At 40.8% G+C, this 23,127-nt stretch overlaps 2 protein-coding genes across 8 annotated transcripts; both read right to left on the bottom strand.

The window, feature by feature from the left end:
* Window positions 1–264: 264 nt before the first annotated feature.
* On the bottom strand, window positions 265–3,457 carry si:ch211-148l7.4 (uncharacterized protein LOC563603 homolog). Of its 5 annotated transcripts, none has more exons than XM_061841959.1 (3): window positions 3,308–3,419; window positions 2,975–3,096; window positions 265–2,681 (listed from the first exon to the last, which is right to left on the bottom strand). In XM_061841959.1, exon 3 carries the CDS (start codon window positions 2,486–2,488, stop codon window positions 1,805–1,807), a length of 684 nt encoding a protein of 227 aa, XP_061697943.1. In that variant the 5' UTR covers window positions 2,489–2,681; window positions 2,975–3,096; window positions 3,308–3,419; the 3' UTR covers window positions 265–1,804. The 5 variants fall into 5 exon arrangements, with proteins under 5 accessions (XP_061697943.1, XP_061697929.1, XP_061697937.1 ...); XM_061841945.1 differs by having other exon boundaries at window positions 265–2,684; window positions 3,308–3,417; XM_061841953.1 differs by lacking the exon at window positions 3,308–3,419 and adding an exon at window positions 3,255–3,277 and having other exon boundaries at window positions 265–2,684.
* Window positions 3,458–5,682: 2,225 nt separating this feature from the next.
* On the bottom strand, window positions 5,683–23,124 carry tbc1d22b (TBC1 domain family, member 22B). Of its 3 annotated transcripts, none has more exons than XM_061841994.1 (14): window positions 22,838–23,124; window positions 20,180–20,236; window positions 19,753–19,945; window positions 18,149–18,275; window positions 15,951–16,118; window positions 15,781–15,851; window positions 15,575–15,703; window positions 15,403–15,468; window positions 12,497–12,611; window positions 11,233–11,339; window positions 11,096–11,171; window positions 9,989–10,116; window positions 9,758–9,853; window positions 5,683–7,801 (listed from the first exon to the last, which is right to left on the bottom strand). In XM_061841994.1, the coding sequence occupies exons 1-14, from the start codon at window positions 22,891–22,893 to the stop codon at window positions 7,673–7,675; spliced, it is 1,518 nt and encodes a 505-aa protein (XP_061697978.1). In that variant the 5' UTR covers window positions 22,894–23,124; the 3' UTR covers window positions 5,683–7,672. The 3 variants fall into 3 exon arrangements, with proteins under 3 accessions (XP_061697978.1, XP_061697969.1, XP_061697989.1); XM_061841985.1 differs by having other exon boundaries at window positions 20,180–20,257; XM_061842005.1 differs by lacking the exon at window positions 20,180–20,236 and having other exon boundaries at window positions 22,838–23,123.
* Between the last annotated feature and the right edge of the window lie 3 nt (window positions 23,125–23,127).

Raw genomic sequence — 23,127 nt, forward strand, 5'->3', positions numbered from 1 at the left:
TATTTGCCATGGAAACGGTCCGCCACCCCTTTTCCCCCTTTATACATTGACAATAACATTATTGTTGGAATAAACATGAATAGCTGTTTGTCATTTTGTAAAAAAAAAAAAAATCTAAAACCCAATACACCCATGACCAAGTATTTTTAGTTTGCGCCTTCTTTTTTCACGGTGACCCAGTAGGATTATACATTTTCCCTTTGACGTCGAAAATTACCCAAGTATTCATTCACACGGGGAAATAATTAAACAGTACAGCATGAACCTGATAAGAAGACAAGCAACATCTTCTGAGAGCAGTTTAATCACTGCGACAAAGAAGCACAAACCAATGTACAAAAAAAAAATAATAATAAAAATTGCAAAAGTGGAAAAAATAAGGTCACCGCAGCTGTATGGAAACAGTAGCTAGGAAGTAGTCACGTATCAATAAGATGGCAAATCACACAAGTGGTGGATCATACCTACCAACAATCTGCAGAGACAAAAAAAAAGACAAGTGCTTTGCAAAAACAATTGACACATTTGGACAGGAATGCTCACAAGATGGAACACCAAACAATCCAGGTGCCATTTTACCTGGGATATGCACATAGACATCCAAATGAACCCGCACCAAACACAAATCCGGGTTTTGAAGCCGTTGCAAATGTAGAATACGTGAACCAGGAAGTGACCATAACTATACCTTCAACATGCGACAATTTTTCTTTAGAATAACAGCGGAATAATGTTATAATGGTTTATGTCGCTATAACGTTCCTCTAGTGTTCTCATCGCGATCATGCAGTCAAAATGGAAACGTATTAAGTGGTCAAACATTACCACACAGAGCAGCGCAATGATCGGACTCTTAAGTTATTTTTCCCATAGATGCTCAGTACAAGATTTTTGGTATGCCCCCCACACCGTGTGTCATAAGTGGTTAAATTATACTATTTAATTCCATTTTATTGGGCGTAAGGTAATTGAGTCATTTTGATCACATCTTTTTGCATAATCGTAGTGAACATTTTCCACTTGTCCCTAAAATTGCTGCCCCACCCTGTATAATGGGGGGGGGGGGGGTTTGAACGACAAATACCTTTAAAAGGGAATTCCGGTGGTAAGGATTAACATTGTAGCCAATAGGTCACGTTATATGTACTCTATCTTGAAAATGTGATGTTAAATCATCTCTCATTTAATGGTGTTTTGAGAAGATTTATTTTTTTCAAATCGACAATTACAAATTTTCTGGGGCGCTGCCTTTTTGGCGAGTCACGTGACCTACGTTCCCAGTTCATGCAAAATGTACTGTTCGACACATTTGTTAATCCAAACCACCGGAATTTCCCTTTAAGAAATCCATGTTCATATTGACACAAGGACCAGCATTTTTTTTTCTTTACTAGCAGAAAACTTTTCGCTTTTTTTTTTTTTTTAATCATAAGAGCGTACTTCCATGATGTCAAGCATCCCACGTCCACTTTATTACGACAAACATTATCCAGAGACCTTGCAAATATTTTATCTTGCGAAATAAAAGGGCCACCGTGCCCTCATTTAATGCTAACATAGACCAAAAAAAAAAAAAATTTCATCCAGTCGGCAAGCTTGGATATTTTGCGGTTATTTTGTTGCATTGTCTGCTTGCGTTAAAACAAAAGATTTCAAGTTGAATGGAAAACCTCAACATTGTGCGTGAAATCGGGAGCACGTTAGAGCGATTGCATTTTCAGCTGTCAAACATTAGCCGCTTCTAAGCGCTTTCCACTGACTGATGGCTCACAATCAAAAGCCCGAAGACATTCAGTCGAGGCCCTTAGGCTTTGCTGGCCTGTTGTTTGGAACGCTCTGTAACACAATCCTCCTCTTCATCCCTGACTTGCAGGTGCTCCTGACAGTGTTCTAGGAAGGAGTCCAGTACAGAGAAGCCCTCCTGACAGGGCACACAGTGGTAGAAGCGTTGCCTCCTCGACGCTGGCCGCTCAAAGGTGTCCATTTCCTCAGTGCACACGCTGCACTCTCTCCTCACCATGGATGCGTTGTGGAGCTCCACGTGGTCCCTCAGCTGCGACTGCAGGGGAAAAACCTCAGTGCAGGAGGGGCATGGGAACTCTCCTTCAGCTTCTACTAGGTCCTCCTTTACCTCCTCTCGCCTGGGCCTCCCAGGACCGGTCCGTAAAGTCTTGCCCTGCGCCAGGCTGGATTTGACTTTGTTTGGTCTGCGCTCTGGTACGTTGGTGTCGTTTCCTGTGGCGTGAGCTTTTTTGATTGCATTGAGACACGAAGTGGCGGTGTAGTGTGCGTTCAGAGAGAGATGGTGGAGAAAGAGCTTGCCGCATATTCTGCACGGATACGCATTTTTCCGCCTGCGCTTGCCCCCTGCCGGCTGCGTCTCGCTCGCTGACGTCTCCCTATATGATTTTAAACTGTGCTTTTCTTTCCTGTGCATGCACAGTTTAGCGGTGTGCCTGAAGACCATGCTGCCAGAAGCGCCACTCATGATCTGCTTTTTGGGTGGGATTAATGGTTCTTTAGCATGATTAGCTACTCTCCGGGGTTGATTGGTCTCCTTATGGCACTGTTGTCTTGTATTCGGCAGTCTGAGCGGACAAGCCTGGACTTTAGTTAATTTGGCCCTAGTGCTGAATGAGTTCTGGGCTCAGGTGTGATTCCAGCTGACGCCATCCACCCATCTGCTGTGAACACAGCATCAGACACATAAGCCTGATATAAACATTCTTTTAGAAACATCAAATTCAACAAAAATGATTTAAGTAGCCACAACGTTACTGAAAGAATTTAAAAGGCAATAGTGTTCGCCATTTTTACTAGCTCGCTCTTACAACACGGGGAACCAAGTATGAAAGCACTCGTCGACTGTTTAAAACTAGTATGTCCACTTCCCTATAAACTAGCGTGTGGCTAACGCTAGCCAGACAGACTCGTTAAAAACCAAAGCCATCGCCTTCAAAATGAAACAACTCACCTTAACGGGCAAAAACGCACAGTTGCACAGCTGAACGGTTGGCTCGAACAAATTGTCTCAGGTTATGAAATACGAAATAAACATGTTGCTCACCACCGCGAACCAAACCCACGCTGAGGCGACTGCAAACATGAAAGCAAACTTTCAGGGGGCGTGACTAAATGGACGACTTCCGTGACATCACACATTCACATCCAATCAACGTTTGAGACAATATGCCGGTTGTATGTTTTAACAACTATGGCGACGTCCGAAGTCCTTCGCTAACTCTCATATTTACATTTCAAACTTCGTAGGTCCTCGCTCAGCTGTTTACAAGCTAGCTCTTCTCACCAGAAATTCCATCGAGGAACCAAGATCTTCAGTTGACAGAGGAGCGACACAAAAGGAAGACATTTGAAAGAACGGATTCCAAAATGACGTCACTTAGTAGAGACGTCTACTGTTTATGACGTCACATCAATGACCTCAATCCACTGATAAAAAAAAAAAAAAGACTGGATAGCGCATACACATCGAGCGCTATGTCGATTGGTTGAAGCCAGTGGCTGCCATCTTGGTACTCCCAAACCGTGTGGAGGACATGGTTTACGGCAGTGGTTCCGAAACACTGTGCCGTGAGCGCTCTTCAGGTGTGCCGTGGGAAATTATCCAATTTTATGTAATTGCAAAAAAAAAAAAAACAAAAAAAAATTATTTCCAAGAAATAATGTAAATTGGCGGCACGGTGGATCAGCTGGTAAAGTGTTGGCCTCACAGTTCTGAGGTCCCGGGTTCAATCTCCGACCCGCCTGTGATGGAGTTTGCATGTTCTCCCCGTGCCTCCGTGGGTTTCCTCCGGGCACTATGGTTTCCTCCCACCCACATTCCAAAAAAACATGCAACATTAATTGGACAGTCTAAATTGCCCCTGGGTGTGATTGTGAGTGTGGCCGTTTGTCTCAATGTGCCCTGCGATTGGCTGGCAACCAGTTCAGGGTGTACCCCGCCTCCTGCCCGTTGACAGCTGGGATAGGCTCCAGCACTCCCCACGACCTTTGTGAGGATAAGGGGTGAAGAAAATGGATGGCTGGTGTAGGGATTTGCGAGTTTGGACCCTACGCGTGTGCACGAGTCGAAGAAGATATAACCAATGATTAGAAAAAGTTAACAGCAAATGGATTTATTATAAAGGAATGTGCAGTATCTGCCGCACGCGAGACGTGTGTCTTCTGGCAGGATCGCCAAAGAAGACAAAAGCTGCCTGGTAACACAAGGTTTTTATATGTATGGGTCCATGGTAAAAGTGGCTGCCCCCTCCGCAACCTGGTCCTGGGCCGGGATGGTAACTTTCCGCTCCTTACTCTGGTGTCGTTCGTCTCCACGGCAACGCCTGGGCGAGGAGGATGGCATCAGACGGTTTTCTGCGTACAAAGATCAAGGACAACCACCGGCTCCACAACACATCCTTGTGTCACTGGTTTACGGGTTGGATTATGGTGGCGGTTTTCTCAAAGGTTGGCGTGTAGAATTAAAACTGGTCGTTTGAGCTTGACATCTTTTCAGTTCTGGTAACATGAAGGATTTTTAATTTGACTTGGTGAGCATAAAGAGGCTAAATGCAAAGGACAGACATAGAACACCGTGACTACCAAGAAACCTTGCATATTACCTAGGCCCCGATTTCCTTGACATGTTAACTTTTCCCAAAATACACCGTGAAGCACTATCATGATAACATGGCAAAAAACTAAGCATTTTTTGGCATAAAAACATAAAATTTTAAGTCAGATATATTTTTGGAAATAAGGACTCGCATTGGGAAAATACATGCTAAACGCGTTGTTCATTTGTTGTCTCTGTGACGTCCTATTTTAGACAGAAAATTGAAACGTGTTTCCTCGCATTTGAAAATCAAATTCAATTTGCAGGGTTCTGTATTATGAAATTCATCAAAAATTTCACACAAAATGTTTCTGGCTTATCCGCTGATGAAGTTTGGGAAAATTTTGACATCGCTTTTTCTCGAAAAACATGGTGAAGCAGAGTGAACGGTGAACAACAACTGTAAACAAAACTTTGTTCAAGTGAATTAAGCTAATCAAAAAATTTAAATTAAAAAACCTTTACAAACAAACTTTAACAGTGTCAAAGTCAGTCTTTCTAATTTACCTGTGGAATGTTTTCTCACAGCCACGAACCTTGATTAACGCAGTTGGGGATGCTTGTTTTGGGAGTATCAAGATGGCAGATGGCAACACCAGTTTTGGTGGCCAATGAACCATCCAGTCTTTTTTTTTTTTTTTTTTTTTTAAGATCGCCTCTGCCACTATGCACCGTCTGCATTACTATTATTTACGAGTACACATAAATGTCCGCTTTATGCACTACATGAGATTACATTTAAATCAAGTACAACCAACAGTTACCCTTTACAAATTTGCAGATGTAAAGATGATCGCCAAAACCTGTCAGCAACTCCCAAGATAAATGAAAAATATTTTCAGGTGATTCTTCACAAAAACTATCATTTTGTCGTTAATTAAATACTTTGCAGGTAAACTTAAAAAAAAAAGTTTTTTTAGTCAAGATGATCTGAATTGCATTATGCTATTTCACAAATTAATGAGTGACCATCAGCTTGTCACTACTTTTCGCTAAACTTTTGGGCTAATTTTGAGTGCACTGTAGGTATGACCTCAAACAGACCACACAGACAACATAATTGGTCAAATGAAGATCAAGCGTTTAATATAAACAAGGAACACTACAGCGAATACTGTAATTAAATTCTTTCTTTAAGGCTTAAACGTCTGCTAATTCAACAGCGTACACTTACCCAAATAAAGAGTTGGCATTGATTGAACAGAAACAGACATTCATTAATTGGTCACAAATACATAACGCCTGAATATGAAAAACAATCATGGAATGAACAATACCTTAATGGTGGGGAAGAAGGGAAAAAAATGTACCTGAATGAAAAACACATGGAGGGACCACATTTTTAGCACTAACAAAATGGAGGGAAACTGGCAAAAAAATAATGCATATACTGCGCTAAAACTTTATTTAAATGTTTAGATATCAAGGTAGCAAAAGCACCTCACTTAAAAAAAGATTTGCAGATTATTGACATTAGAAAATCAGAATTTTTCCTGAACATGAATCAAAACATTTAGTTGAATAGCTGCCATAAAGCCAGGCTTCCAGTCCACAATAAGTCTGACACTAGCAACATCACAAACAAAAAATGTACTTGATCGCCGTTTCAATAAAAATGAATGCACATTTAAAGGAGATAAATGTACCACAGGCCCAAGACGAAGCAAATTAACATTTGCTATTAAAAGGATCACCTGCAATGGGTGACAAATAACCTAGCGTTTCATCAAGTGGGCACAAGAATAACCTCATCCAAAACAAACAAACAAACACAGAAGTCGCATGAATGCTGCAAAAGCATTTTTGCCCCCACCATAAACATCAGCAGTTTAGTACATTACACAGGCGTTGTCACATATTCTGAGCTGAGCTACACTGCCTTTCACAGGACTGACTAATCAAGTACAATAGGACTGTACTTTAACTAAGTACCAGTATTTTTCAGTACCATTGACTAAATTATATTAAAAACCAACAGGGTACGTAGGAAGTCGTGTAACGCAATACTCTTAGTATATACGTCGATCATACAGAGACATTTGGCAAAATCATTACGGGGGAGGGGACTAAAATTGTGCCTCGAAACTCAAAAGTTCCAAGCTTAGACATACCAGTATAATACTGTACATGGTTCCATTTTGATGACCTCGACAGAAACATACAAATCGAAACTAATGTATTACTTTAATCATAAAATAAGACCAACTTAAAAAAAAAAAAAAAAAGAGTGGTAAAGCTACATTAGCCTGGCGGTCTTCATTTCCCACATTTGGAGGGTGTAAAAATCACACGTACTGTAAACCACTTAAAAAAAAAAAGTGCTTTCTTACGCTTTTCGCCAGGTGAAATGTAACAGCAAATTTCAACACCAAACTCTTAAGTCTACACCTCTCAATTTATGTACCTGTAAATTATGCAATTAGATTATGTATACAATTCCAAAACTTGCTAATCTTGAGAATAAAAGGACCTCTCCTTCTGATGACCCGATTGTACATTGCAAATAATTCTGACCATCCATCCATTTTCTGTTTTTCATCACTCTAAGGAAAATTTGTCTGAAGGAAGAGTTGAAAGTGACATAGGTTTAATGCTCCCCCCACCAAACTCTTTAGAGTGTTCAACAATTTTGATGTATGAGACTCGTATATCTTACTATCTTGTAGTTAATTCTCAACACTTCTGAACTCAATAACTTAAAAAAATAAGTAAAAATATCATCTGTACACAGCTTTCGATTAAAAGGATCGTATTAAAGACATTCACCTATCCCTTTAAAATCACAGAAAGTTCTCCGGAAAATACATGAAACACGAAAAATTAAGAGATGCATGACTGGAGCAAGATGGCAGGTGTGTGTGTGCTTCTATACCGTAACAGTCCCGTGTTAATTGCAAATGAGAATGGCAAAATAGTTCCACATTCACCATCAAGTCCAACGTGATTTTCACCACGAGGATTCATTTTCATAGGACTGAGTGTCTTTGTAAGCTAATCAAAAGGCTCAGAGACTTTCAAATGTTCAAGCGCTGCATGTGCTATAAAATAAAAAGTCTATCGCTTATAGTGGCTGGGAGCATCCGCAAACATGTATTTCAATCTGTAGGCTTCAGCCAGGAGGAGCCCCACTTCTTCGTTACCCCAGTGGATTGTGGGAAGGTTCTGCAGTAGTATAAGAAGGCCCTGAAGAGCAGAAGAAAAGTAATTCCCAGTACACAGAAAGCCCATCTTTATGACACTGACCCAAGGCATACCGTCATTTCGCGAGTATAACGCGCACCCCCAAAGTTGCCCCCCAAAAAAAAAAAAAAAAAAAAAAAAAAAAAAAAAAAAAAAAAAAAAAAAAAAAAAGGAAAACCCTTCTACCAATGTACAATGCGCACAAAATACTGGGAATTATCTGTATTTATTTTTTGTTAGGTTTGTACTTGTATTGTTTTTCAAAAAACTGTCTGTACGACAATCAGTAATAATAATCATTGTGGACATGCTGATGTAGCCGCAATATAATCTCGGTACAGGCCACAGGACACGCTTGTCCTGGTCCATGTAATTGTCACAAGAGAATCCCTCAACCAACTAAAATAAATGCTCAATGATGGCATAACATTTCATTAATACTGTTCATAACACATATTACAGCCTTAAATAAATATTTAACACTGACTTTTTTGCATTAAATATTTGTGCATAAAACGTTTGTGCATAGTGCAGTTTATCCTCTACATTACACATCCTTGGCCAAGACTTCAAAAGCAACATCTGGTTCATCTCCAATCTCAAAATTATCTATCGTAGCTACCTTTGGTGACTTGGTCCAGTACTGGTGCCTCCTGAATTCATGAACAGTGATCCTATTTTACTCCCACAGCAAGTCATCCTCTGTGCCATCCATGGCGTTTGTGGGGAAACATTTTTTGAATCCCAAGAGTTTTGGTTCTACAGCGCAGCCTCTCGCCAGCCTGGCGCGAGAGGTGGGGGCTATCAAAACAAAGTGAGCTCAAACTACGTAGAAACGAGGGTCATGGGCACATTTAAAAAAGAAAGCGACCATTTCAATTGTTTGCGCTCCTTTGTTTTTTTAATGTGCCCAATGACGCTCGCACTACATAGTTTGAGCTCACGTTGTTTTTATACCCAGGTGAAGCCATTGAGGCGAGCTATCGCTGTTTCAGACAGCGGTGCTACTTCCGGGTTGGCGGCGTCATCGGCACGAGCGATGACATTTCTTTTAAAAGCAGCTGCACAACTAGCTGTTGTAGTTGACATTTTTTTGTCTTGGTTTAAGTTAAAACAAACTCATCAGCAGTCGTTTCTGATCTTTGGTGCAGATGCAACACAATGCTACGCTAACGTCGTAAAATGCAAGCTCCCCAAGGAGGTCGTAGAGTTCAGGTTGGGGCAGCACATTACCGTAATAAATACAAATGTGTACCATATACCGAACATCATATTGAAACGTACATGTATACCTTTTTTCTAACCACTCTATGTACTGTAAACAACTATACAATGTGATTGTATTTTTCATCTATACCTAAATATAACTTAACTTTTTGAAAATATTTTTTGAAAAATTTGCACATTATTTGAGAAATTACGGTACATCTTTATTAAATTAAGTTATTACGAGGAGAAGGATGTGTACAGACTATAACCCCAATTCCAAAGAAATTGGAATGTTGGTAACCATAAATAAAAACAGAATACAAGGATTTGCAACTCACGTTCAGCCTAGATTTAAGTGAACACAATACATATACAAGATATTTAATGTTCAAATTGCTAAACTTTGTTTTGAGCAAATAATTATTAACTAAGATTTGTAGGGCTGCAACACGTTCCCAAAAAGCTGGGACAGGTGGAAAAAAAAAAGACTGAGAAAGTTGAGGAATGCTCATCAAACACCCGTTTGGGACGTTCCACAGATGAACAGGCTAATTGGGAACAGATGGGTGCTGTTATCGGGTAGAAAAGGACAAGAATCAAATGATCAAATTGATCAGACAAAGCGTTGGAACTGCACACTTTTGGTGTCTGTTTATAAATCTTTGTCCTTCAGAAAATGTCAGGTTTTTCAGTAACCATTGGTCTTTGGTTGTGCATTTTAAAGTACTGTGGCTAAAAAGACATCCATACCTGAAAGTCAACCATGGAGAGAATTTCTTTGCGCCACTCAATGAGGAAAGCGGCACAGACATACAAGTGAAAATGGGAGAACCCTTCTGCTTCAGCCTGGGGGGGAAAAAAAAAATACAATTTGTATTTGAATGCCGCATTTCAAGACTACTAACAATGAAGTTAATTCTTTGGCAGTTTTTACAGAAGTACTTGACTACATTAAATTCTGAATGACGACAGATTTTCCACCTGGTATGTATCCCAGAGACGGATTGTGCAACGGAGTGGCAGTTCCCTCATCAAGAGATTGTTCATCCACCGGAAAGCAAACTGCAGATATTCCACCTCGTACTTTTTGAAATGATTGTGAATGTCCTCTGAAGGCAGAAATGTAGTTGAAATAAATAGATTTGGTTAAATCTTCCAACATGACTAAGCTAGTACAGTACAACCTCGGTTCTTGACCACAATCCGTTCCAGAAGGCGGTTCGAGAAGTGATTTGTTTGAAATCCGAATCGATATTTCTCATTACAATCAATGGAAAAAGAAACAATGCGGTCCAAGCCTAAAAAATGGCCTTTTCAAAGCATTTTTTTTAAACTTTCCTGATAATAAACTGCATAGTAGAAATACATGTATAGCTGAAATACTTTATATAATTAAATAATTTCAGAAATATATTTCTTTTTTGCTTAAAATGTATGCTTTACTAGTAGAATAGGTAAGGCTGGGAGTGGATTGCATTTTTTTTTATTAACAAAAGTGCAGAATAACTTTAAACAAGCAATAATAAGGGATAAAAGAAGTAAAGAAAATTTGTTCTTATTTTTACAAAAAGTAACAAAAACATTAACTCGTAACTCTTTGAAACAAAACAAAAATGCAGAAATGGTAATGGAAGAGAGCATTATTAAAGTTCACAAGAAAAAAAGCAAAGCAAAAAATTAAATTTCTTCGGTGGGGGTGACTCCCCCCTGGAAGTTCTTTTGTTTTCCCAAAGAACTTGTCCAGTGTCACTTCTTTGGAGCCATGATTAATAGTCCTCAATAGGAAGAAAAAACAGTCAGTAAATGTAGTTATGGAAACACGTCTGCGTACAGAGGCTGCATTGTGCACAATAACAAAGCGTGTCACAGGTCAGCTGGTCGGGCCGTGCGCGTTGTTATTTCCGGGTTGTTTCGGGGGCGTTTGAGTACTGGATTTTCGTTCGAAATCAGAAGCAAAAAAAATCTCAAAATTTTCATTCGAAATCCGATTTGTTTCAGAACGGAGACGTTCGAGAACAGAGTATTCACTGTAAAAAGAATTGGGGCGTGTTATGCAGTAGGAGGGTGGCTGATGAAGAACCAGCTTACCATCAATCCGACTGACAAGCTCCTCTAAAGCTTTGACTTTGTTCTGGATTCCTGGCTGCGCGAAGGTGTAATTGTCCTAAAACAATAGCAAATTTTACAAACCAAGCAAATTTCAAGAAAAAGAAATGTGTGCAGACCTGAATTCCATCCAGCAGTTTGCTCATACACCAGAAGCTGTCTGCCTCTATGTTTCTCTGAATGTCCAGAGAAAGAGCAGCCACTTCAAAGTTCTCCATATCCTCCACTAGACGAGAAAAATGACAGTCAATTACACTGCACACTGTCCAGTGCTAAATGTTAACATTAATTGACGCACTAAAACAGGGGTCTCGAGCTCAACTTACCTTGTGGCCCAGCCTCAGCCAGCACGTGCACATATACAAGTGTGTGCAATTTCAATTAGAATAAAAAAAAAATCCCATCTTCTTTTTTATTTTTCAAGAAAACAAGATAAGTTCTGGGCTAAACTACTACTCCATGGCAACACTGCTGCAACTTTCACTCAATGAAAAATTTTCCTCTGCTTGCATCAAGCCTGATTGATGTAACACCCCTCACCCCCACGAACCATACACCCCACCGTGATTGGCAGGTGTTTCAGCTACGAACACAACACTAAAAGTACCATTCATATAAAACTTGAGGGCCACATGAAAAAAACTTTCATTACAAATTGGGGGCCACAAAATATCTTCTTGGGGGCCGCAAATGGACTGCGGGCCGCCATTTGGAGACTGGTCACTCTGTATAATAATAGTATAGTAATAATAAGGAATGAAGTTCAATGTGGTACCATTTTAGAAGTACTAATACATTCATACTCTCATTGATCTATAGAGAAATGTCTTCTTTACAAATAAGTAAAAATTTTAGGTCGAGGTTGTTAAAGGTCCTTTATTTTACCAAACCAACTTTTCTTCGTATTTGACATGATGGCTTGGCTCAGTGTTTGCTCAGTAAACATCAGAAATATATATATTAAAATAGTTTTTCTCCAAAATCAGGTTATGTAAATTTCTCGAGCTGATCTATATCACTAGCATAGAGCTGATGAAACATGCAACATTAATTGGACACTCTAAATTGCCCCGAGGTGTGATTCTGAGTCCAGCTTTTTGTCTCTATGTGCCCTGCGATAGATAAGCTGGCAACGAGCTCAGGGTGTGTCCCGCCTCCTGCTCATTGACAGCTGGAATAGCCTCCAGCACTCTCCGTGACCCTCGTGAGGATACGCAGCAGAGAAAATGGATGGATATATACTAAGTTCATGTTAGACTCAGTTTATGAAGGGCTAAATAGCCAAAATATGAAACCTTTAAGCACATAATACTTAAAATGTCCCTGACGGGGAGTATAATCAATGCAAAGAAGGTAGTTGAGAGTTTCCCACTGGTAACTTACTGACAAACTCGGACAAGAAGACAACAAAAAAGGGAGTGACTAGATCATTGATCCCCTGGACGTAGCCACTGGCTGGGTGTCGAATTGCCCAGATGAAGAGGATACGCTCAAAAACCTATAGGCAAGAGAGATGACAATGTCTGAAAATCACAAATAAAATTTTGTCAAAAGTTAGTTTTTCCATTCATCATAAATTCTGGAACAAGTGAACTGAAGCTGGTCCATCAAATATTTTTGATGGAGTTATTAGAAGATACTATAAATGCCTAAGGTACTATATTACATAATATGGTTGAAAAAGAGTTAGTGTGGACTCCAAATGACAGAGCGCTACAATATTCTTGTCAGCGATACCAAGGCATGTTCTAACCAGATGGATGACAAAAATGCCATTTTAAATATGCATTTTAATTGCAGCAATTTACATCAAAATATTTTAACACGAGTACACAGTCCCATGAAAATGTATTTGCCCCATCCTGATTTCATTTTTTTTTTTTTTGCACATCAATCACACACAAAGGTTTCAAAACATCAAACCAATTTTAATATCACACAGAGACAACCCAAGGAAATACAAAATGCAGTTTTCAAATGACAATTCAATTCATTAAGCACAAAAAAAATCTCAACCTTTCTGACAGTCTATGAAAAAGTAATTACCTGAGAACCTAATAACGGGTTGTGCCGCACTTGGCAGCAACAAGTGAAATCAAGCGTTTTGCGATAACTGGTGATGACTCTTTCACATCGTTGTGGAGGAATTTTGTCGCACTGTTCTTTGCACAATTGTTTCAATTTCACCATATTGGAGGGTTTTCTAGCATGAACTGCCCGTTTAAGATCACACCACAGCATCCCAATTGGATTTGAATCCCAACATTCACTTGGCCACTCCAAAACCTACATTTTAGTTTATTTTTTTAGCCATTTCGGATTGGTGTCCTGCTGCATGATCCAATAGGGCTTGAGTTTGAAAGCACAAACCGATGGCCGGACATTCTCCTTCGGGATTTTCTGGTACACGGCAGAATTCATTGTTCCATCAAATCACAGCAAATTGTCCTGGTCCTGAGGCACCAAAGCAGCCCCAGACCATCACACTGCCACCACCATGGTTCACTGCTGGCATAATATTCTTTTTTTTTTTTTTTTTTTAAATCAAAAGGTGTGCCATTTTTATGCCAGATGCAATGGGCCGCACACCTTCTAAAAAGCTACATTTTTGACTCTACAGTCCACAGAATATTTCTCCCAAAGTATCGAGGATCGTCAGTATGTGAAACGAGCATTTGTATTCTTTGCTGACAGCAGGGGTTTTTGCCTGTAAACTCTCCCATGGATGACATTTTTGGCCTGTGTTTTTCTTATGGTAGAGTCATCAACACTGACCTTAACTGAGGCCAGTGAGGCCTGCATGTCGTTCGATGTTGTTTGAGGGTTTTTTTGTGACCTCCCGCATAGGATGCTGTCGCACTCTTGGAGTAATTTTAGATGTTTGTCCAGTCTTGGGAAGGTTTGCCACTGTTCCCAGTTTTATCCATTTGTGGATAATGGCTCTAACAGTGGTTTGCTGGAGCCCCAAAGCCTTGGAAATGGCGTAACCTTTTCCAGACTGATGGATTTCAATGACTTTTTTTTTTCCTCATTTCTTCTTGAATGTCTTTGGATCATGGGATGACTCATTGATTCTTGAGCTCTTGTAGCCTACTTCACGTTCTCTGACAGATTTGAGTCAAATGATTTCTTGATTCAACAAGTATGTTGGTGATCAGGTTTGGGCGTGGCTAGTGAAATTGAACTCACCTTTCCCAAATTTGTGGTTAGTCACAGGGACTTTGTGATTAAACAAGGTGGGCAATTCTCAAGGGTCAGAAAGGTTTGATTTTTTTGTTACTTAATAAATTAAATTGTCATTTGAAAACGGCATTTTGTATTTCCTTGGGTTGTCTCTGAGTGATATTAAGAAATTGGATTGATGATTTGAAACCTGTGTGTATAATAGATCTGGAAAAAAAACAGAAATCAGGAAGGGGGAAATACTTTTTCAAGACACCGTATTTCATGCTCAAACGCATATATAAAAGATCCACTCTTCCACATGGGTTTGAAGCAATCAAAAAAATAGCAATATCGTTTGATTTTTTTTTCTCAATGCGAAACACTCTACATAACAATTACCTTTCAAAGATGGCACATAACTGCTCAAGAGCAAACACACTGAGTGCAAGAAGTAATTTTGTGCATTTTTTCCCACAAAAACCAATTCACTCAAAATTGTGTTTTTAACGTTATGTCCCAACTTCATTGGAATTGGGTTTGTATATCCTAGTGTATGCTCCAGGTATTTATATGACAAAGCCTCCCTACTAAGGTAAAACAACATTGCCGTTTGTCTTGCGTGAATCATCAGCGCCACAAAACAATGATGACTAATAATGTGTCTAAGCAAACAAGGTGGACGGGTGTAACTTGAGCCAGCGAGGCTGTGTGGACGTACATTGAGAAACTTCACTCTCCAATCTTCACAAGACGGTGCTGGGTCACAATGGGTGAACGCCAAATTAGCTGCTGAGCTCATTTCTAATCCTATCCAACCTGCTCACTCCGAGTGAGAACCTCAACAACATCATTTCTGTCACCTCCGGTTCTGCTTTCCGTTCTCTCTTCAGTGCCACCGTCTCTAATCCGTACATCATGGCCTGCCTCACCACTATTTTATAAACTTTGCCCTTCATCCTAGCAGAGACTCTTCTGTCACATAAAAAACAAGCTATAATCCCCCTCCCCCAAAAGCATTTTTGGATTATTTTGGGGGAGAAATTAATCGCACGGGTGCCAGTACCTATCCGTGATATAGACTGACAGGATGAACCACATTTTTTCCCTTATTATTTAGATTTTACCTCTTGTACTACAGGCTGCTGGAACAATGGAATCAGAGGGTTGGTCCTCGGAATGTCGATGTGGATCTATTAAGAGGAGACATGTGCAGGATTGTTTCCAACACTAAGTATATCATGGCACGGATTTCGGTGTGGGTGACTAGCAATTTAAAGCAGCGCTGGTCAACTATACCTGTCGGTATGTGTCTTTATAGTGCTCATCTGTTCTGGAGTGGTAATATTGCACAATGAAGCCAAAGTACTCCTCTCGTTTCCTTTTGAGCACAAGCTCCCTGCGGTCCTTGTTGGCTGGGAGGTAACCCTTTTGGGAGCAAAGACAGTGCAGTGGATTGAGTAAGTCAAAATAAAGTCAATTCAAGTACTTGTAATGCATCTTACAGAGAGAAGCCTCCATGTGATAGGACGGACTTCCCTCGGTATGCCTGACCAGCTGTGCTTCCGCAGCTCCTCTGAAATCAATCAGTATTTCTTCACTTAATACGATCACACCTACTGTACTCCTATAGCCACCATGACTCATTTCCACAAGTACGGAGCTGGCGTCCTACCAAGGTCAGTGTTGGCACTCGCCAGCAGTTGCTTGAATTTGTCCAGTCGGCTCTTTTCCCGCACTGTCATGGGAGGGGCTCCTGATGCATTCTGGTCTGAAATGCGAGCCACCAGAGGGATGATGGGTCGAACCGGGAGAGAATGCTGCTTCTGCAGTGTCGCACGCACTGTTAAAAAGGTAAGACAATAAAATGTCCAAGAAGATTGTTTCAATGTCAAATAGGCAGGATTTCAAGTGGACATCGCTAAAGCAACTCAGTATACACAATGTTGTATATTGTGTATTGTAAATGTAGTCTGTGATCTAGAACCATTTTAAAACCATAAATGCTAATCTAATAACTATGGTGACTTCGTTAAGGTGGTAAAACACATACTGTAATCACTCTCTGACTGAATGTATTTATTTGATAAAATTGAGTTCAAAAGAAGTTCAAAATACAGTGAAACCTCTGAAGTAGAAATCCTCTCAATTTTAATTTTAATCAATTTCATTTATTATACTCCCTTAAGAGGTGATACAACATCACACACGTGCATATTTTTTGTGCTGCACAGAACAGAGAACCAGATGACACACGTGCAGGCATCCCAAGAGAAATATTAGAGTGAAAGTGCAAAAAACTGCTGGAGACTCTTTTATTTATTAGTTGTGATGGTGAAATTGTGTAAGTGAATATTAACTTTCCATTTTCATTGTAGGTCCCTGTCATTGGGAAACTTTATAAAACTCAGTCGTATTGACTTGGTGTAGATAGCAGGTGACACATTGATGTGTTGACTGGTGGAGCTATTTACTCCACGTCTTAGAAAAGTAAAAGCTTTGGATGCCATGTTACACAACGCCAGGTTATAGAAAATGTCAATGACAGAGGTCAATTTTCATCAGACGGCGTCCCAGTATATTGACGGAAACTGATATGCCACTCGACTATTCCGTGGAATATGCTTAATGTGTTGCTGCGCAAAATTTGTTGGCCTCATAGCATTTCGGCCTCAGTCATTTTTAACTTAATGTCATGATGTCAACTGAAAATAAAGTGTTTGCTGATGATTTCTTTATGTCAGTTCAACTCGACCCTTGCTGCTTGTCAATTTTTTTTTCTTGCTTCGTCAAAATGTTCAAAAATGACTTGGGCAATTATGCTGTTAGGGTGACGTTTATGGTCCAGTGGCAAACATGCCAGGCCGAGATTGCCATGAATGCCTGGTGAGACTTTTCTAGCATGAAAATATTTGTTACGTTAGTTACAATGCGGACGAGAAACCTAGCAAAATGGCAAAAAAGGGTGCATATAACTGAGTGAGTGAGTGAGTGAGCATTTTCTGGCAATGTGAAAATATTCCTCACATAGACATTCAGCGTCAATTGCTGATAACAATTGTTATGCTCCTGCTTTATGCTGTTCACAATACACTTCTATAACAATTGCTCAAGAATATATTCTGGATATCTGGTGCGATAACATCCCACATTGTGCATTTCACATATACACTCAGCGTTATGCATACTGACAGACACTCTATACACACCATTTATATTCATGAGTCCTTAACTGTACTCAGTGGCCAAACATGAATTCAATATGCAAAATCATTCATATATATACAATGCATATCTATGTTTTTGTCATGCAAAATATGTACTGGTACTGAGTGTTTTATAACTCATCAATATGTCATCTTATATGACTGACTATGATACTTTCTTTTTGCACGACTTGTATGGCTACTGACACATTCGCTTTAATATTTATTATTCGCCATAGACCAAGAAGCAACAACTTAGTATCTGTCTTTTTTTTCGTAATGCTGAGATTAGTTTCAGAAAAATAAACGAGACGTTATTACATCCTGCAAGACCTGAGCTCAATAAGCTTGAAAAGGAATAATATATTTTTACAGTTATAGGACAGTTGATAGTGTAAATTAAAAATGGCTTGGACTGTTCATAAACCTTGCAAGATGGTGAGTGTTTGATACTGGAAAGAATTAATTGCATTTTCCCATGGGGGAAAAAGAATGCAACACATATTTCTCATTCATTTCATCACTCATTTGGATGTGGGCCAAAGATTTCATATTCAAGTGATCCACTTAGTTGCAGAATAAGAATGCTGCATAAAATTTAATTCTCACATCCTCACTGTAATTATGGGTTACCTGTTGGGCTAAAGTAACTAAATTAATCTCCTACCTGAGGATGTACTAAGGTGGACCTCACTGTTTGACTTGATGACTTTGCTGTTTACAAGCTCGCACTCAGCGTCGTCCTCTGTTGCTTGTGACATCCCACTTTGTGTGACAGCAGCTGCATCGCCCGTCTCAACCGACAAGAAGAAGCAGATCAGCATCCAACTGAAGTAACTGGAATTTCCTGATTTTATGTCTGATAAACACTGCAGGAATGATTATCTGATGTTGGTTCCTCTGAGTAGAAGGGCTGTTCATTACTGTTCAGTAATACCAGGAAAAATGCATAATAAACATAATAATTAAGAAGACAGTGTCGGGTTGTTGTTTGGTCCGCATTTTTTGTCTTTACTGAGCTCAAACGATACACAAGAGGAACATTAAGCCCAACGGTACGGAACTGACTTCAAGTACCAAAATCGGAATTGTCTTTAAATCCTGCAAGACAAATTGAATCACAGATTTTGAAGCATTGATATCAATTTACTGCAGCTGTGGCACGGTTTGCAATAAATTACCGTTGTCATATCCGTATTAAAAATGTGCATACCTACACATGGGGACTGGCATGCCAATAAAGCAAACGTAAAACTAAATTAATTTCCCCTGCCTACTTAAGCTTTAGGTTAATTAAATGCTCTTATGTGACTGAAATATCACATAAATCTGTCACTTCTCATTCAGTCACTTAACTCATGAATCGTGTGTCTCGGATCGTTTCAAGTCACAGACAATGGATAAAGACTTAGATACGTGATACTAACCCCAAACCAGCTAAACTGAGAAAAGATGAATCCTGGAATTTAGGTTGAAACTTAATAAATACTTTGCATGGCAGCGGCATGGTAGGTACTAGTTAGAGTTAGTCAGCCTCACAATTCTGAGGACTTGGGTTCAAATCCCGACCCCCTCCCCCCCTGTGTGGAGTTTGCACATTTTCCCTCTGAGTACTCTGGTTTCCTCCGACGTCCCTAAGACATAAATTCATCGGAGACTCTAAACTCCCCTTGGGTGTGATTGTGAGCGTGAATGGTTGTTTGTCGTGGTGTGCCCTGCGAGTGGCTGGCAAGGGGTTCAGGGTGTACCCCCTCTCCTGCCCGAAGATAGCTGGGATAGGCTCCGGCACTCCCGCGACCCATGCGGGGATAAGCGGCTGAGATAATGGCTGGATCGATAATTAGCAATTAGAAAAATGTCTCCTGCGTAGGCAGTCTCTAAACCAAAAAGGGTTTCAGAATCCCGGCAATAGGCCACTAAAGAACTTCTCCCATCTCCAAATAGCTCATCTAAATGTTAAAGCACTCTCATAACATACTTCCTTATTGTTTGTGCAACTAGTTTTACACTTTATGGAAATAAAAGTTCATCAACTCTCATCCAATTACATCCTGTGCAGTTTGATTGCGTACATAACAGGCTGCAGCCCACTTTCACAGGAAGTATACACCGGCACTTCCCTTTAAAAGTCGTCTTTTTGGGACTTGGAATGTTTCATTTGGTCTGCTTTGCATTATTTATTTTGACCGCACAAAAACCCTTGCGCACCATTTGTATGTTCTCCTGATACTAAACGTAATAAAGTGCCCTGACTTGACCTCATGCTGTTACCTGCTTCTGAGTGAATGCAGACTGCAGTTCCGATGGCAGGGAAGAGCACAGGGTAGAGTTACCAATGAAATCGTCATCCTCCTCATCGTCATCAATGTCCCAAGCATCATTTGTGCTCCGTGCAAACTCATGGAAGCTTGAGGTCTTTTTAGATTTGAGATTGTTTAACTTCAGCTTTGTGTCTTTGGGATACCTGAAAACGAAAGAAGTTTAAGAAAAATAATTGGTCTCTGCATTTAAACATTCTGTGAACACGATGACACACTAAGAAAACATAAAAAATACCAGCTGTAAATCCACAAATGTCAGAAACAAAAGGCGGAAAATAATCAGCTGCAGACCAAATCAAACTCAGGCATGGGCCCAGATGAAATGTATTCATGCGGACAACTTGACAACATGCAGTCCGCTTGCAGCGAACACTTACGAGCGTCGCAGGCATGGGTCGAGAGGAGGATGCTGTGCTCCATAAACAGGCTGCACACTGGAGAAGACCACATGTGAACTGCAGACAGGTTCATAGAACTTCACAGATACTGTTTGTCCGTGTTCTTCGTTCCAAGAGTCACGAAAGAAAGCGGCTGAGTTATTATTATAAGAAAGTTTACAGACATCTGACTCCTTCACTCATTCATTCATTTTTTTCAAGTCATTGATACATTTTTAAAAGGGTAATTCTGGTGGTTTGGATTAACAATCTATGCGATATGTCATGTCATATGTGCTGTACCTTGACAATGTGATGTTTACAGAAATCAACTTTTTAAGTGAGGCCATGGATTCTTCAAACACAATATCAACATTAATCCCAAAAGCTATCACTTGCTCAAAATAAGTGCTTCACTCGAGAGGCCTTTGTTGATGCCAAACGTCCTTGTCCTCTCTCATTTTCAAGGACGTCAAACTCGTTGTTGTTGTTTCCTTAAATCAACTGAACTCAAGCCCAGTGGCTGAGCCCTACGGAGGCTCACAACATGACAATGACAGCGCCGGTCAGACTTGTTTAATCAGGAGAACTCAAGAACACGGAGCAGAAGTAGCAGCTCTGTGTCCCTGTTTAAAAATATTGCATGTTTGGATTTCCAGTCCTTACATCCACTGCAGTGCGAGTGAGTGAGTAGAGCAGGGGTCCCAAATTCAATTTACCTTTGGGCTGCTGGAGGCAGAGTCTGGCGGAGGGTGGGCCGCAGCCTGCGGCCACATTCATGTGTGCGTAATTTAAATAAGAAATGAAAAAAAATTGAATCTTCTCAAATGTCTTTTATTTTTTAAACACAAAATAAGGTATAAACAAGTTGTGTGCAAATGTATGTATTTATTTCTTTTGGCTTGTCCCGTTAGGGGTCGCCACAGCGTGTCATCTCAGATAAACGCTCATATTTTGTCTGCCACAGTTTTTACGCCGGATGCCCTGCCTGATACAACCCCTCTGCATTTATCCGGGGAGAGAGCTGGAGGCTATCCCAACTAACTTCGGGCGAAGGCAGACTGCACCCCGAACTGGTCGCCACCCAGTCGCAGGGCAGATATCGACACCATGACTGAACGGGAATCGATCCCGCGCTGCCTGCACCAAAGCCAGGCGTGTGTTTCCGCTAACACCATCAGTGATTCAAGTTGTGTACAAAACTACTACCAACACTCTCCATGGTAATACTGCTGTAACTTTCACTCAATGAAAAATGCTCCTCTGCTTGCGCCAAGCCCGGTCGATGTCACGGCCCTGAGAGCCAAACACCCCCACCTTGATTGATAGGCTGGTCAGCTCTGCAGACAACACTGCAAAAGTGCCATTCATACAAAACCTGAGGGCTGCACTAACTTCTTCTTTTCGTGTCGGCTTGTCCCGTTAGGGGTCGTCACAGCGTTTCATCTTTTTCCATCTAAGCCTATCTCGTGCATCTTCCTCACTAACACCCACAGTCTTCATGTCGTCCCTCACAACATCCATCAACCTTTTCTTTGGTCTTCCTCTCGCTCTTTTGCCTGGCAGCTCCATCCTCAGCACCCTTCTACCAATATACTCACTCTCTCGTCTCTGAACATGTCCGAACCATTGGCTGTGCCTCTAATGAGCTCGTTTCTAATTCTATCCAACCTGTTCGCTCAAAGCAAAAACCTCAGCATCTTCATATCTGCCACCTCCAGTTCTGCTTCCTGTTATCTCTTCGGTGCCACCGTCTCTAATCCGTACATCATGGCCAGCCTCACCACTGTTTTATAGACTTTGCCCTTCATCCTAGTGGAGAATCTTCTGTCACATAGAACACCAGACCCCTTCCGCCAACTGTTCCACCCCGCTTGGACCAGTTTCTTCACTTCTTTACAACACTCTCCATTGGTCTCTATTGTTGACCCCAAGTATGTGAAGTCATCCACCCTCGCTATCTCTTCTCCCTGAAGCTTCACCCCCCCTCTCATTCATGCACATATATTCTGTTTTACTTCGGCTAATCTTCATTCCTCTCCTTTCCAGTGTGTGCCTCAATCTTTCCAATTGTTCCTCCGCCTGCTCCCACTGCAGATCACAATATCATCTGCGAACATTATAGTCCAAGGGGATTCCAGTCTAACCTCATCTGTCAGCCTATCCATTACTCCGCACTAACAAACTTTCATATTAAGGTGGGGGGCACAAATAGCCTGCCTTTTTGAAAGTGGATGGATGGATATAGATAGATAGATAGATAGATAGATAGATAGATAGATAGATAGATAGATAGATAGATAGAAAAGCAGGGAAAATAAAATGAGTCACACAGCAGTGATGTTAACGGTGGTAAATACTAGTAAGACAATGTTAGCAGTCCTCCGAATAAGCTAGTCCAAGACATTAGTGACAGAAACCGTGGAGATTAGAGAATTGGAGCCCGTCAACGAAAACTGTTGTTAGTTTGACAAATCCGTTCAACCCAACCCGACGACATAATCGGTAGAAAAGCCTTAAAGTGAATGGATTTCAGAGCGACTGTTAAAAGCATTAAAGCCACACAGCCAATATATAAAGACAGCTGTGGTACAACGTTACTAAAAGGTCGTGTATACGATTTACAATGTTAAAAAAACCGAGGAAGGAAAGCCCTACCTTCCCGGAACCTTTGCGTTTCTCCTCCAAAAATTGATCCTGTTCTCGGTGGCCATACTCTGTTAAGACAGCCCTCCCTTAGGCCGACATCGACACCGGCTCCACGCACCGAGCTACCATGAGGAAACCACTTCCGTCAGCCATCGACGACCATTCGGTTCCCCTCTCCCTCTGCATGAGCCTTGACGGACGCTGGAAAAGCGGTTTAGTCGCAAATGGGACGAGATGGAAGCTAAGAGGCGATGGAAGCCGCCATCTTGGAGCACACCGAAAGCTGGCTTGCGGTTGGT

The sequence above is a fragment of the Syngnathoides biaculeatus genome, chromosome 2 (assembly GCF_019802595.1).
Source record: "Syngnathoides biaculeatus isolate LvHL_M chromosome 2, ASM1980259v1, whole genome shotgun sequence".
Taxonomy (NCBI): Eukaryota; Metazoa; Chordata; class Actinopteri; order Syngnathiformes; family Syngnathidae; genus Syngnathoides; species Syngnathoides biaculeatus.

Coding starts and splice junctions, on each gene's coding strand:
- si:ch211-148l7.4 (XM_061841966.1), bottom strand. CDS start 2,488: ATGAGTGGCGCTTCTGGCAGCATGGTCTTCAGGCACACCGCTAAACTG.
- tbc1d22b (XM_061841985.1), bottom strand. CDS start 22,893: ATGGCCACCGAGAACAGGATCAATTTTTGGAGGAGAAACGCAAAGGTT. Junction 15,852..15,950: donor GAGTGCCAACACTGACCTTG/GTAGGACGCCAG, acceptor GATTGATTTCAG/AGGAGCTGCGGAAGCACAGC. Junction 9,854..9,988: donor GTCTCTGGGATACATACCAG/GTGGAAAATCTG, acceptor TTTCCCCCCCAG/GCTGAAGCAGAAGGGTTCTC.